Source organism: Heterocephalus glaber, unplaced genomic scaffold (assembly GCF_053883595.1).
Source record: "Heterocephalus glaber isolate CG9 unplaced genomic scaffold, H.glaber_assembly_v1.0 deba00000621, whole genome shotgun sequence".
Classification (NCBI taxonomy): domain Eukaryota; kingdom Metazoa; phylum Chordata; class Mammalia; order Rodentia; family Bathyergidae; genus Heterocephalus; species Heterocephalus glaber.
This window is the reverse complement of record NW_028258153.1, coordinates 28,171,129-28,186,500: the sequence shown is the minus strand read 5'-3', so window position 1 is coordinate 28,186,500 and position 15,372 is coordinate 28,171,129. Positions and strand designations below refer to the sequence as shown.

At 36.3% G+C, this 15,372-nt stretch overlaps 1 protein-coding gene across 17 annotated transcripts in view; it reads right to left on the bottom strand.

Annotated features, from left to right (window-relative positions):
- Luc7l2 (LUC7 like 2, pre-mRNA splicing factor) overlaps positions 1-15,372 on the bottom strand; it is a 67,595-nt gene that overhangs the window by 1,637 nt on the left and 50,586 nt on the right. For 11 of the 17 annotated variants that reach the window (XM_004851264.4, XM_021263681.2, XM_087205921.1 and 8 more), the window contains 4 exons: positions 12,510-12,686; positions 11,109-11,200; positions 8,272-8,301; positions 3,266-3,457 (listed from right to left, as the gene is read on the bottom strand). In XM_004851264.4, the coding sequence (XP_004851321.1) occupies positions 3,266-3,457; positions 8,272-8,301; positions 11,109-11,200; positions 12,510-12,686 (491 nt within the window). Of the gene's footprint in view, positions 1-3,258; positions 3,458-8,271; positions 8,302-11,108; positions 11,201-12,509; positions 12,687-15,372 lie in introns of those variants that run through there. The other 6 variants (XM_004851269.4, XM_087205917.1, XM_087205923.1 and 3 more) reach the window with 2 other exon arrangements.

Here is a 15,372-nt window from a genome sequence, read left to right as displayed (position 1 = left end):
TAAAAAGTAAAAGGTATTACTGGATTTTTAAAAAATATATGAGAACAGATTCCAAATTGAATTGAAATCAGTAACATAATAGGTCAGCAAATCTTTTCTGTTTTTTTTCTGGCCAGGCAGTAAATATCTGAGGTGCTGCAGGTCACAGTCTCTGTGGTACTGTTCTTCCTCTTCTGTTTACCAACCTTTAAGAATGTAAAACCATCCATAGCTTGCTGGCTGTACAAAAACAGGCTACAGGCCTCATTTAGCCTGTAGGCAATAGTTTGCCAACATCTAACTTACCTAAGAGAAAACAGTCAATAATATGGCCTTATATAACCATTTGTTAATTTAAAATTTTGCTTTACTCCTCCTGAGTTAACTCATTAAAACCACAATGGAAGACAGAAAAAGTTAATCCATGCTAATAAATCTTGATTAACCATGACTTAATACTGCCATCCCTGTTCCCATATCCATCTTCAATAAGGTAAGAAACCAAGCTCATATCAGATTCAGTTAGAAGAAAAACCAAAGGATGTTATGAAATTCGAATAAATATAGAATCTCCTATATTTTCAACATGTAAAATTAATGAGTAACAAATATTACATTTATTTGGTTCTTTACAGGTGATAGAGAACTTTTACATAATTATCTCAACCCACATTTAAAATTAAGATCTGAGGCACTGCCAAGACCTGAATAACACTTTTCTTTTTGGTGCTGGAGTTTGAACCCAGGGCCTGGTATAGGCTAAGTGTGTATTCTACTGCGTAACTACATTCCCAGCCCCAAATAAGTAATACTTTCAGGAAAACATAAGGCAGCAAAATAATAATATACTCAATTTTATACAGTTCAGGAGGATTAAAAAAGACTGAAAGGTTAATATTAAGTTTGAGCATTCTGCTTAAGGTTTTAATAAGCTTAATTTAAAAAAGATGTTGGAAAAAAAACATCAAAATGCAAGTCTAGTGATTCCAAGTCTACACTAGCTCCATCTATCGCCTTTGTAGGAATGGAATATAAAGAAAGATCATAGAAATGATACCTAAGAATAAAGACTTTGAAAGCTGGTAAGTCCCAGCGATGAGAACTGAAAAATAACTGCGATGAACATCAACTAACGCTATGTGAGCAATTACAATGTGCCACGTAGTAGTCTGTATACACTTCTTACTAGCACTACCAATAATCCTAATAAAGCAAACACTATCTCTACTCAGTAGACAGGTGACATAACACCCTTACTTGGCCAGGGCCACTGGGCCCATGTGGTCTGACTCTGCAAGGCTGCACTGTCCATGTCTGAACAGAGCAAGCAGAAAGCTGCAAGTGGTCCTCACTGGCCTAGGGAACGGGGTCCAAGGAAAGGTCACAGTGACAATCTACTATACCAGAGACCAGTGCTTCCCAGTACAGGCAGGAGAACAACAAAACACAAAGACTTCTAATGGGAACTTTTGCCTTCAAAAATTAAATCCGCATTTGTTGCAAAATTTGTTACATGTAACAGGTTTTAATACCAATTACCTGCTAATTTTTGGTAAAAATTATGTTTCAAAAGAGTAATTTGAATTCAAAGATGAGAGGTGCTCTTTAGAAAAGCAAAACTTTTAATAGTTTTACAAAAATAGGCCTCTTTGTGAACATGCTGAAGTCTCAGATGTGATGGGTGTCACGTAGTACGGTGGAAAATATTCCTATACAACTTCACAATTGCAGGAAGCATCAGGGACTCAGATCACACAATCTCAGAGAATGAGACTCCTCGCCCATCCCTCCCATCTCCACCACCAATAGACATTTAAGAGTTCACAAACACCAGAAACAATGACAATTGGGCAGGTCCACACAAGAAATTGTCTAGATCTTCATCACCTAGCTGCATGATTCTCAAAATTTAATGTACAGATTAAGATTTACACAGAACTTTTAAGAAATGCTTATTTCTAGACACTGCTCTGAACGTGGCCTCCAAAATCCAGTTTCAAGAGTGTGAGACAAGCAGCCTATAATTATATGTTCTATCTGTTTAAATTACATCCAATTAATTCCAGTTTCACTGATGACCTGAAGCCATTTTGGGTCACCCTGGCATTTCCCTCATCTAGACCTGCATCACTTACCCTATCGGATCCAGGTCAGCACTTTATAATCTGGTGTCCAATGTCAGTCCTGTGTTCTAACTCATACAGCAAGCTTCTTAGAGCAACCTGAATATGGGTGCTCAACTATGTTACATTTCTTTATTTTGTTTACTAACCCTAGTGCAGTAGGAAGCATACAATTTTCACTGATTAGTCATCATAAGGACTAACAAAAAGGCTAGAAATATAAGAAATAAAATACCAATTGGGGCCCTATAAAGCATTCAGCTTGTGAGTGAATTCAGGGTATGGGCAGTTGAGAGTCCAACAAATAAAGACAGGTTTCTATGGATTCTATTACAGACTATGTAGAATAATCCATAGAAAATGTAAAACTAGTAAGTATTAAGCACTCAAAAAAAAAGTTTATCCTAAATATATTTAAGAACAGCTGTCAAGGAAAACAAAGCAAACTGCATATGATTTATGTTCCACAGAAATTACCTGGTTTAAGGGCTATAATGTGACCTGAGAAGTTTTGGGAGCTTAGTATGTACAGACTGTGAGGATTAAACTCCTCCACCATTCTTTGTCTCCTCTCACTAGATATTCAGGTCTTTGAGTATACCTTACCAATGTCTGCCTGCCTTACAACCTTGGAGTTTTTTATATCAAGAAGTCTTATAGCTTCCTTAAAATTCTGAACCTGCCCCTCCAAGCTGTACATACAACAATTACCTATCGCATATAAGTAATATACTAGAATGTGTCATCTCTAAACGTGTACCAGCTCAAATAAATTTGGAAAACAGTCAAACAAAGCTAAACAACTCTTAATGAAAAGACTTCTCAGAGCCCCTGTGTTAATACATATTGAAAAAATTCAAGAGTTACGAATACCTAAAATTATTTGCCTGTAAAATACTTTTTTTCCCAAGACATACTAAGCAGAGAAAAGCAATAATAACCTCTGCACATATCAGTTCCAATTTCTTATTTGGGCTCACATGTAAATCTTTCTGAACTACCAATATAATCTGGAAAAAAATGTATACACCCACACACAAATGTGTACATATCACCAGGTGCAAGTTCAAACCAATAATCTAAAGTCTAACCCTAAGTAACATAAGCAAACAACAGGCTAAACATAAAGGTAGCTCCACATCCTCCGATCGGCACGTCAGTACCTCCTCTTGGACCGCTCTCTGCTCCTATCTCTAGAACTGTGTCGACTTCGCTGATGGCTGCGGCTGCGGCTACGGCTGCTAGAGCGGGACCGGTGGCGATGGCGTTTCTCCCGAGACTTGGATCGCGTCCTCCTCTTGCGTTCTCGAGACATGGAGCGAGATCGGTGTCTGCGATGCTCTCTGGACCTCGATCTACAAGACGACAAGTTTTGACTTCATTTTCACTGTCAGCACTACATCTCTTTTTATAGTCCTCTCTTTAAAAATATTCTCTAGTAACCTTGTATCAATTCTATTCCGAGGCAACTAAATGTATACTAAATTTCTGGTGTGATAACAACTATACACTAAGACTTCAAAACAAAAATTAAAACACTAATTCTTAGAGGTCAATTAGTATTGTATAAATTTATACCGGGAATATAGAAGAAAAATGAAGGCAACAATCTGTACTACTACTATAGGCCAGGAATTATATTATCTAAATGCTTTATGAGTTAATTTCATTAAAATAAGATTTTTAGTATACTTTAGGAACTAAGTATATACCCAATGGATATGAACAGGAAAGGTATGATAAAATATACTATTTAGGATAAATTACTCTGTCTGAATTAGAAAGGCTGTGACAACAGAAAGTGTGGAATGCCTACAGTATGCCAAATCACAGAATAATCAAAACATAATGAGAAAAAAAAAAAAACACCAAGAAAAAAGGGGCCAGGGATTTAACTCAGTGGTTCCAGCACCTGTCTCCCAAGCGCAAGGTTCCGAGTTTGATCCCTGGTACCAAAAAAAGATTCTAGTCGCAAAATATGAGACAGTTCTCCAAGTAGCACATAATTTGGAAGGAAAAAAAAAAAACATGCAAAAATTACTTCAGAGAACTTTACCTAAATTGGTTAAAAAAAAAAAAAAGTATTGCTAACAACTACATAGTAGTTGAGAAGAAAAACTACTTCCATGGCCTTAACCAGGTCACAACTAACTTGTGTGTGGGTATGTGTGTGTGACAAAGGTAAAGATGGCATGCAGATGACAGAAACGTGAGAGAAAACAAGACGAGAATGAAGCATGCAATTTTCTTTAAAGAATGACAGAAGATAGGAAGATGAATGCAGTTGCTGGACTCTCAGCGGCAGGTGAACAATTTAGCAAGACCAGGTTTCAAAATAAAGGGCTGGGGATGTTGCTCAGTGGCAGAACATTTGCTTAGCATTAAGAGGCATGAGAGGAAAAAAGGTGAACATTTACTAAATTTTTAAAAAATAAATTAAAAAATACATTTTCCCTTAATCATTCTCAAAATACTCCCCCCCTTGTTTCAAACACAACCCATTATTCTTGCCACTTTCTGACACAGTTCTGGAAGTCTTTGGTGAGTGTCCTTAGTTGCACTGTCAGGACCTCTTCCATTTCCTGAATCAATTCAAAACGTTTATCTTTCACGGTCATTTTTAAGGAAGACCCAAGAGTCACACAGTGCCAGATCTGGTGAATAAGGTGGATGGGGACACACCATAATGATTTTATGAGCCTGCCTTTCTGCTGGATGGCACTCAGCAGCAGTATTCCCTGTATTTTTTTTTTTAAATCACACTTTGTAAAGACACCGAGGAAAGAGGACTTCCACAACTGCTTTGGAAAGTGGCAAGAATGTTGGGATAATATGTAAGCCTATTTTGAAAATCTTGTGAAAATTTCTTACGTAGAGTCCTGTAGGAATAATTAATACAGAAACCTTGAGGTCAATATTTCTCTGTAAAATTTCCAAAAATTAAATCCCAGACAGATATCCTGAAGTACATATGCTGTTTTTCAGTAAATCACTTAAATATCTGAATTATGTATCTGCAGTGTTTAATATAAAAATATTGAGTTGATATAGATATTTTTGTATATCTTTAAGCTTAAGACATAGTGTCTTAAGCATGGTGAATTAAAATGTATTATTTACTTTCAAGTATAAAAAATAAAAAGAATGTTGGGATAAGTAAAAAGCAAGGGGGGAATATTCTGAGGTGGATTAATGGCCATGTGTCTTTTTTTTCTGGTACAGGGAATCGAACTCAGGACCTTGCACTTGCCAGGCAGGAGCATAGCCACTGAGCTAAATCCCCAGTCCCCATGTGTCTTTTATTGTAATACTTTTTAAAAAAAATTTAAACATCCTTTTTAATCAAAATTTAGTAGGCAAGGTCATACAAAAAAAAGGTGATGAAAATATTCTAAGTTGGACTGCAGAACTTTAAATTTACTGAAATCACTCATACTTAAAATGAGTAAATTATATGGTATATAAATTATACCTTGATAAAATGGTTAAAATTCTTAAATCCTATTAAGCATGTAAGACTGCAATGGTTTCTCGCAATTCAATACAGTAGGCTGAAAAGGACATTATTTGGGTGATATCGTTTATACATTAAACATTTTCAAATGATTATTTTGTTACAAATGAAATTTAAAAGTATTCAGTTCATGTTAACATGAACTGAGCAAACATAAGTTAACATGAACATGGCAAAGAACAGCATATTATAGACCTAGTGTCAATCACACTTGAACAGAATATTTCTATACCTGAATAAAATACTTGCAAAAAGGAGCAGAGAAAAGAATGTCATTCAATACAGTTTTATCAAATGATATTTGCTTTAACTATTCATTTTGAGAGCTATTATGAATCTACTTATTTCAATGTATAATTTTATTTGCTATTTTAAAAATTCCAATTATTCATCCATTCAAAATATATTTTACTGGGTGCCTATAGCACTGTTTTAGCTACAAGGGAAGATTGAGCAACAAATAAAACCAAGTCCCTGGTCCCTGAGAGCTTACAGTCTAGAATGTATACAGATCTCTGCCTGGTAAAGTAAGGTAAAGCTGGATAGAAAACGGCGGTCATGTTTTATACAGAAATGGTAGAAGTTTCTCTGATAGCATGATGCTGAAATAAAGATGGAAAGAAAGGAATAAGCACTGCTGCCATCTAGGAAAGAGTATACTGATGCAAGGCCTGAGGCAGGAGAAGCCTCAGCATGCTGAGGAACAGAGGATACAGTCTGGATGAATGAAACAAGTGAAGGAGAGTAACATGAGAGGCCAGGAGGAGAATGACAAAGAAATGCAACACTCAAAACAGGGGTCTCTGAATAATAAGTTACATAAAGTGAAAACGAGCTATTAACAGATATTCTGAGAAAACAAACATAAACCAGAAGTAAGTATCCCACGGCAAGTTGGCTCATGATCATCTTATCTAAAAGCTATGGAAAGGACTCTGACTTCTCCTATGAAGAAATGAAAAACTCTTGGACAGTTTAAACACACAGAACAGGAATCTATTTCATTTTTAAAAGGGGTCATTCTGGCTAATGTGTGAAAAACAGACTGAGGTAGAGGAGAAGAGTGGACAAGGTTGGAAATGAGACCGGTCAGTGGGAGACTAGGGTGGTAGATGTTAAATTTCTGGCCAAAGAATCTAAAGACATTCTATGTAAAACTCATAATAAAAATTAGCTAACATAACTGGTCTATTTATTACTACCTTTTAGTTTTCTAGTGTCCCCTACCCCCACAGTATTGGGGATTGAACCTAGAGCCTTAGGATTGAGCTACATCCCATCCCTTTTTTGAGATAGGATCTTGCTAAATTTAAATTATCCATGCTGGCCTCAAATGTGCAATCCTCCCAGCTAAGCCTCTCAGAGTGAAGGGGTTACAGCCAGCTTTTGTTTTACTGTTTTAAGCAAAAAATACCACTTAAAAGTTTAAAAAAGTACTAAGGGGAGGCTAACAGAAATATAAGGTTTCTCTTTTGTAAGAAAGGTTCTTTATTTTTAGGGAAAAGTTCTTGGAAAATAGTTATTATTTTTGAGTACTCAGCAGAGGTTTCAAAAAAAAAAAAAGATCTAATGTGAACAAGAGGAATGGTGGGGACTTGGAAGAGAATGAAAAAGGGCATTCTAGGCGAGAATGGATTTCTGATGCAAAGCCCAAAGAGAAGAATGGCAAGTGAAGAAACAAAGAATGAAGGGGAACATATTTTTCTCCTTTTCTTAGAAAAAATTTCTCAACTAGAAAAACTACAAATAAAGGTTGAAAAAGCCCCTAAATATGAACAGTGAAAGTCAAAATAAAGAATGTATATTGGGCCAGGGATTTAGCTCAGTGGTTCCGCCGCCTGCCTTGCAAGCGGCCAAGGACCCGAGTTTGATCCCTGGTAGAAAGAAAAGAAAAGAAAAAAAAGAAAAGGAAAGAAAAGAAAAGAGAAGAAAGGAAAGTATAATCTTTTCCTCTTCCTCTTTAAGGCTAATAATGCCCCTTTGGAAGCCTTTTGTGATCACAATACAAAGAGATGAGTAATAAATTTACAAAAAGGCAAAATTGGAACACACATTATAGACCTTTTTTTTTGGCACCTGGGATCAAACTCAGGTCCTTGCGCTTGCACAGCAGGTGGCGAAACCACTGAGCTAAATCCCTGGCCCAACACATGAAACATTTTAGTTTCCATTAACCTACTGTGGAAAACATTCAAAAGCTGAACTAGCTAACCTACTTATATTTTCAATAGGTACAACTTACATCATGACTGTTGTTTCTTAAATCCTGTTACATACTTACTTTTTTTTTTTTTTTTTTTGGTACCGGGGATCGAACTCGGGTCTTTCCATTTGCAAGGCAGGTGGTGGAACCACTGAGCTAAATCCCCGTCCTTACTGACCTTCTAAAAAAGATTTAAGAAATATTTGGGAATATTTTTAGCTTTCCCCTATAATTCCAGGATAGTATATATAACTTTACTCTAATAAAAACTAAGTTGTAATTCATGAGTGCCTTCTGACTAGTTTCTCCTCGGATGACAATGGTCAAACTTGAATTACCAAAGAAACAGTAATAATTTATCCTCATAAATTTTTAAGGTATTCAATCTATAAAAACTGCCTTTGAAAAATACAACTTCACTATTTATACCTAACTTGCATAATAATACCTACCTTTTAGGATTCTTGCTATGTGATCTGGACCTAAAAAAAGAATATCTATTTTTAGAAAAGTGACTATAACAAGACAATGCAATGTGTTAAGTTATATTCTTCTTGACTTGTAATTTTTATAATAATTTTTAAAATGTAGGGCACTAGACATACAATTTTTTTCTAAAATGTACTACATACTACAGACTTCCACTTTGCCATATGGGTTCCCTTAATTGGTTATCTGGCTCTTAAAAAAGAACACGCTCCTAGAAGACCAAAACATAGTGTGTCACAATTCCTTAATTCTCTACAAACCACTTCGTGGCCTGGAAAAATTTGTTATATATAGCTCTGTCACTTTATTTGTCCCTCTTTGGAAGAGAGTAAAATATTTGTAACCTGAAATGTAGACATTTTGGAGCTACAACCTCATGCTATAATCCCTAGAACACCCAACTCAAACTTCCCACATCTGTTTCCTCACATGAAACAAGTGAGGTATACAGTGCACTCTTCACATTTCCCAGCACACTGTTAACACTCAATAAATAGTAACAGTTAATGACACGGCCAGGATAATGTAGCAGGATTTCTGGTAGACAATTTATAGCATGGATGAAAGCATGCCTTTGGATTCAGGCAGATGTGAATTTTAACTCAGTCCCTACACTTCAGCATCTGTGTCACCAAGATAAATCATGTATCTTTTCTCAGCTTAGGCTATCACTGGAAGAGATGGATAGTAAAACAAATTTCACAAGCTGGGGGATAAGGACTAAAAAAACTAGGCCAATTTGTTAGGACAGTGCCTGGCATATAGTGATGGGAGTGTTTTTCAGCTGTCTTTTTCAGTACCATAGTTGATTTTTTATTTTGGTAGTACCAGGGATCAAACTCAGGACCTTGCACTTGGCAAGGCAGGCAGTGGCACCCACCTAGCACTAAATCCCCAGCCCCACAGTTGAACTCTTATCTTGTATAATTTTCTATTAGCTTACAATTTCATCTTTCATATTTCTAAAGGTTTATGAGGGTTTTATTTTGGGGGGTGCTACTGGAACAGAACCCAGTGAGTGCTCTTAAACTGAGCTGAACACCCTCATTCTACCATCCATGTTTTTTGGGGACAGGGTCTTGCTATGTAGTACAGGTTTGTCCTTGAATTCATGATCCTTCTAACTCACCCACTGGAGCACTGAAATTATGGGAGTGTTCCACCATGCCTGGCCCCAGGGTTTAAAAAAATTTTTTTTTAATATTTCTGAAATAAGGTTATATTTTATAATCAATGTCAAAAGAAACATGTCAGCCAGCAAGCAAAGAAGATGTAATGGTAGTTTCTCATCACCTACAAGCATGAAGTATATAGTTCAGCAAAAAATTCTTGTTCTCATTTGACTATCATCTCCTTTAAATCTTTTTTTTTTTTTTTTGGTACTGGGGATCGAACTCAGGACCTTGTGCTTTTGAGGCAGGCACAGTGCCACTGAGCTACATCCCTGGCCCTCCCATAAATCCTAAGTAGAAAATTCCAATGTTAAGAAAAATGCTACTTATACTGTCCTAAATATCACAATACTGGACAATATTCCCCCAGAAGAACTTAGTATACACCAAACATCAAAGAGATAAACTTGAGGTAAAATTTATGATGAATGGAGGTAGGGGGAGACCACACACGCATGTACACACACCTCAAGACACAGAGAGAAATGGAGGACAGCAACTTTGTTCCATTTTGTCCTTATGGTGCAGAAAGATAGATTATCACTAAAAGCCACGCAACAAAATGAAATTTGTTTAAACTTGAGTATATGCTAAAAGTTTAGAAGTTAGCATGACCTATTCACATACTGCAAAGGGTTTTAATTAAGCACATCTGCCAACACTGAAAGAAAATATTTAAATTTCAGAGATGGGCACTACAATTCAGGAAACACTAGAACAGGTAAATCCTTTGTGGCATGCCTGTCCATCCTCAAGTACTTAAAGAAGGTATGATCATGAGTTGCAGACTGTTGCCACAGTGGTACTATGCAATTTTAGTTGCCAAAAGAGAAAAGTAACTCAGAAGAATGCTTAAACATTCTAAATATGAAAATTTATAAATTTTTATTAATATTAATAAACAGAATTATATACCTTTAGGTATTACTAAATGGAATCCTTACAGTTTTTAGCTCTAGAATTGAGAAAATAACAAAGCTTATCAAAAAATGATGAAACAAAATAACCTTAAACCTTTTATCAACAAACATAAATACTGAAGCTCCATACCAACAAATTATTTTGTTTTGGTACCAGGGATCGAACTTGGGCCCTTGCACTTACAAGGCAGGCGGTGGAACCAGTGAGCTAAATACCCGGCCCCAACAAATGCATTTTTTAAAAAAATAGAATATACTGCAGTGCTAAGTCAACCTAATACAAATCTGTTCAATCACCTTCAGGGTAACAGTTCATACAAGTTGAGCAATACTACTCCAAAAATCTGAAATGCAAAATCAAAATCTTTTTGAGCACAGACATGAGAGTCAAAAAGTTTAAAATTCTGAAGCGTTTCAGATTTTGGACTTTTAAAAATAGGTATTTACCCAGAAAGATTAATGCAAGTATTCCAAAATTCAAAAAATTCCAAAAATCTGAAATCCTTCTGGTTCCAAGCATTTTGGATAAACTGTACTCAACCTATATATTTATGTAAAATTTATCTTGCATGGTAGTATTTTTAAAAAGTAAACGGAAATTTCCAATGCCCCCACAGGTTAAGTAGCATTTAAAATCTATCGATTCCATTTCCTTTCAGAACTGGGGAGATTTAACTTCAAATACTTTTAGTACTTATCTCTTCATACCTCCTCAGCTTCTCCCTTTCTTCTCTCTCCCTTTCTTCTCTTCGTTTCAGGCGTTCCTGGTTTCTTTTCTCCTGCTTTTCAGCTACGACTCTCTTAAAAATAATAAACAAGGAACATATTTACTGGGTCAATTCTTAATTATCTTTACCCTAATCTATTCCATACCTAGTTACCAATAGTACAGATAACATCAAAATTTGTTAAGTAACAATTCAATTTGAAGCTCTGCCAGACATAAATGCTAGGCTTAAGTCTGCTTTCCAGAATCTTTCCCCTCTTCTGTATAAAATAGGCACAACTTCATGTTTCTATATGATTTAATGACATCATAAAATAACATTTACAAGTTTTTTCTCCTGTGTTTCTTAGGATTACTTTATATTTCTGTAAAGACCATCATTATAAATTGCAAGATCTCATTCCCTATGTTTTCTCACATGAAAATGTCCATTTCCAATCATCATTCTGATGCTGCTGCTTTAAAGACGTGAATGAAACACTGAGTTCTGTTGCTAAGTCTGTACCCATCCAGACTTCCAGGAAGGTACTGTTTTTGAGTTTTAATTTAGAGCCCAACAACCATTTGTTATAATGAAACATTTTGACTTTTTTTTAGAAACTTACTTGAGATTACGCTAGCTGTTCAAAAAACTGAGAAGGGCTCACTGTTAACTATAATATGGAGATATCCATGGGTGTTTCTGATTCCGCATTATTTAAAATATCAAGCTACGTAGGTTGGGTTAATTTCAATGGTAAAATTTCAGTGACTCAGTGTTGCCAATGCTCCAGACAGTCCTCAATCTGCAACAAAATGCTACAGTGTCACAATTCTTTAAAAAATTCACATCATTCTGCCTTACCTTTCACTTCAAAATACCACATTTGTGTGTGTGTGTGTGTGTGTGTGTGTGTGCTTGCTTAGTCCCTCAAAAGAACTGTGTTGTCTTTTTCACAACTGATTTTATTTTTTAGTGGTACTAGGGATTCAACTCATGGCTTTTGTCTTGAGTTACATCCCCAGCCCTTTCAAAATTTTTAGACAGGGTCTTGCTAAGTCTCCAAATTGCCCAGACTAGGATTGAATTTAGAATCCTCCTGCCTCAGTCTCCCAGAGTGCTGGGATTATAGGCATGTGCCATCAAGCATGGTTTAGCCTACATACTTAACTCGGCAATAGTGAGTGTCCTTTCACAAGTTTCATTCTATGTTCTTTCAGAACGAAGGAACATAAAACTAGAGGTTCATAAGATTGCTATTTAGTTAAGAAATACAAAACATTTCAAATAAATATTGGGCTCATTTTCTCAATCCTCCTTGAAAAGATAACAATGGACATATTAAGGATTAAATATTTTGGCTAAGGAAAACAAAATGGGGGGTATTAATTTACCAATGTACCTTTAATTCTTCAAGCTTCTCTCTTATTTCAATAAATCCCAGGTGCAGTTTACCCCCGAAATGATCAGCCAGTCTCCTGTCATTATCATGAAGACCTAAATAGGCAGAGCAGACTTCACAGACTCGAAGCTTCTGCTGTTGGAAACTGGAAGCTGGCATAGAATTCCGATACACTTCCTAAGCAAAAATAAGAAAAGCAACAATCATACAAACTAAAAAATGTTTTCTGGTGAATATACAAAAGCACAGCTATTTTGTCAAGAAAATTACAGGCTTTTTTTTGTCTCTATTCCGTCCTAGGGTGCTCTACTGGGGGAATCAAAAGCTATGCCCTCAAACTCCTTTTGCCAAGAAACTAAGAATTCTACAACACAAAACACAGCTTTCTGAAAAGATTTTCTCAATGTTGTTTTTCACAATATTTATTAAAAATCTGATCTATGTTGGGGCTTCTCTCCACCTCTTCTCTCAGATTCCTTTTTTTTTTAGACAGAGTCTTGCTATGTAGTCCAGTCTAGCCTTGAATTCACTATGTAGCCCAGGTTGTCCTTGAACTAGCAGCAATCCTCCTGCCTCACCCTCCCAAGTGCTGGGATTACAGATGTGTATGACCACGCCTGGCTCCTACATCAAATTTTTAACAAAGAATATAGGAAAGAACATTAAAGAAACCTGCTATTGTCAACAAATCAAATAATTTTGATCCCTGGTACCAAAGGAAAAAAAATCAAATAACAACAAATGCTGGAGAGGATATAGAGAAAAAGGAATTCATCTACATTGTTTGGAATGTAAAGTAGTACAACCTCGAGAAATCTGTGGAGATTCCTCAAAAATTAAAAGTAAAAATTCTAAGAAATAAATAAATTAATTAATTATAACTGACCCAGCTATCCCCCATCTAGGTATCTTCCCTAAAGAGTTAAAGTCCTCATGGGCCAGGGATTTAGCTCAGTGGTTCCGCCACCACCGCCCCATAAGCACAAGAACCCAAGTTTGATCCCCGGTACCAAAAAAAAGAAAGAAAGAAAAAAAAAGAGTTAAACTCATCATATTATAGGGATCCTTGCATCCCCATGTTTATAGCAGCACAACTTATAATAGCTAGATCTTGGAAACAGCATATATGTCTATCAACAGGTGAATGGATAAAGAAAATGTATTTATAAACAATGGAGTACTACTCTGACATAAAGATAAAGCACATATTTTTTTTTGGTACCAGGGATTGAACTAGGGTCCTTGCACTTGCGAGGTAGGCGGGAGAACCACTGAGCTAAATCCCTGGCCCTGTCTGAGATGTTGCATGGTTTTTCTTATATGAGCAATGAAAAAGAATATACATGTATATGTATTTTTACCAATTTGTGACAGTAATACAGTCAGTATAGTTGACTTGCTTTCATGAAGGTGTGCATGCATATTTTAATTTAAATGTTTTGAAACATTTTCAGAAAGGTTAAAGAAAAGTGTAATTCCCCTATTATCCTTCACCCAGACTTCCCAACTGTTAATATTTTACATTTGCATTATCTTTACCCCTATTTTTGTGTTTCCTAAAAAGAGATACACAATATAATTATCAAAATCAAGAATTAACATTGATACAAAGCAACTAAAGAATTTACTTAAATATCATCACTTGTCCCCATAATATTCAATTAGCTTCCCCCCCCTGCCCCGCAGTAATGAGTGTTTAACTTAGGGCCTTTACATTGTGCTACATACCAAGCCCTTTTTTATTTTTTATTTTTATTCTGAGATGAGGTCTTGCTAAGTCACTACCTTACAAAAGACAATCCAATTCAGGACATATCTCATTTCATTATGCCTCTTTAGTTTACTTTAATGTGGAACTGTTACTCTTTCTTTGTCCAATACAACATTAGGTTTTGATGAGTACTGGTCACCTATTTTGGAAACGTACTTCAGTTTGAATTTGTCTGGTTTTTCTCATGGTTAGATTTGGTGGGGAAGGGAGCTTAGGATTGAAAACAGGGGCTCAGGGCTGGGGATTTAGCTCAGTGGTTCCAGCACCTGCCTCACAAGCACCAAGGTCCTGAGTTTGATCTCCGGTACCAAAAAAAAAGAAAACAGGGGCTCAAGCATGTTGAACACATTTTCTAGGTGCTGAGTGACACACCCTCAACCCACCCACCAGGGTTAGAGTTTGACAGGAATGCCACTGTCATGATGTATCCTATCAAGAGGCAACTATTAGTGATTGGTCCCATTTCTGGTGATAACACCTAATTTTGCCACTGTGAAGAAACTTTCTCTTTTGTAACTAGTTAGTACCTTGGTATTAACACTTTTGACACTGGAAATACTGTTTCTCTTCACTTCTTGATCCACAGGCTATAGCAATTACTGCTGATTTTCATCTGAATTGCACCCCACATAGTCATAGGAATTGAACCCAGGACCTTCACCACTGAGCTATATATTCCCAGCCTTTATTTTTGATTTCAAGGCAGGGTCTCACTAAGCTGCCCAGGCTATGCTTGAATTTGTGCTCCTCCTGCTTCAGTGTCCCAGAGTGCTGGGATACAGGAGGCATCATTGTGCCTGGCTTTTATTTTTAATCCAATTTTGAGACAGGGTCTTGCTAAATTGCCTAGTTGGGCCTCAAACTCATGATCTTCCTGCCTCAGCCTCTGAGGCAGCTGGGATTATAGGTGTGGATTACCATATCTGGCTTCTGTCCTATTACTTTTAACCCATGTCTTTATATTTAAAGTGGGCTTCTTGTACCTAAGTCTTATTTTTTTTAAAAAAAGCAGCCTCACAAACTCTCTTGTAACTGCAATGTTTAGAAACATTTACATTTGATATAATTATTGTTACACTAGATTTAAATCTA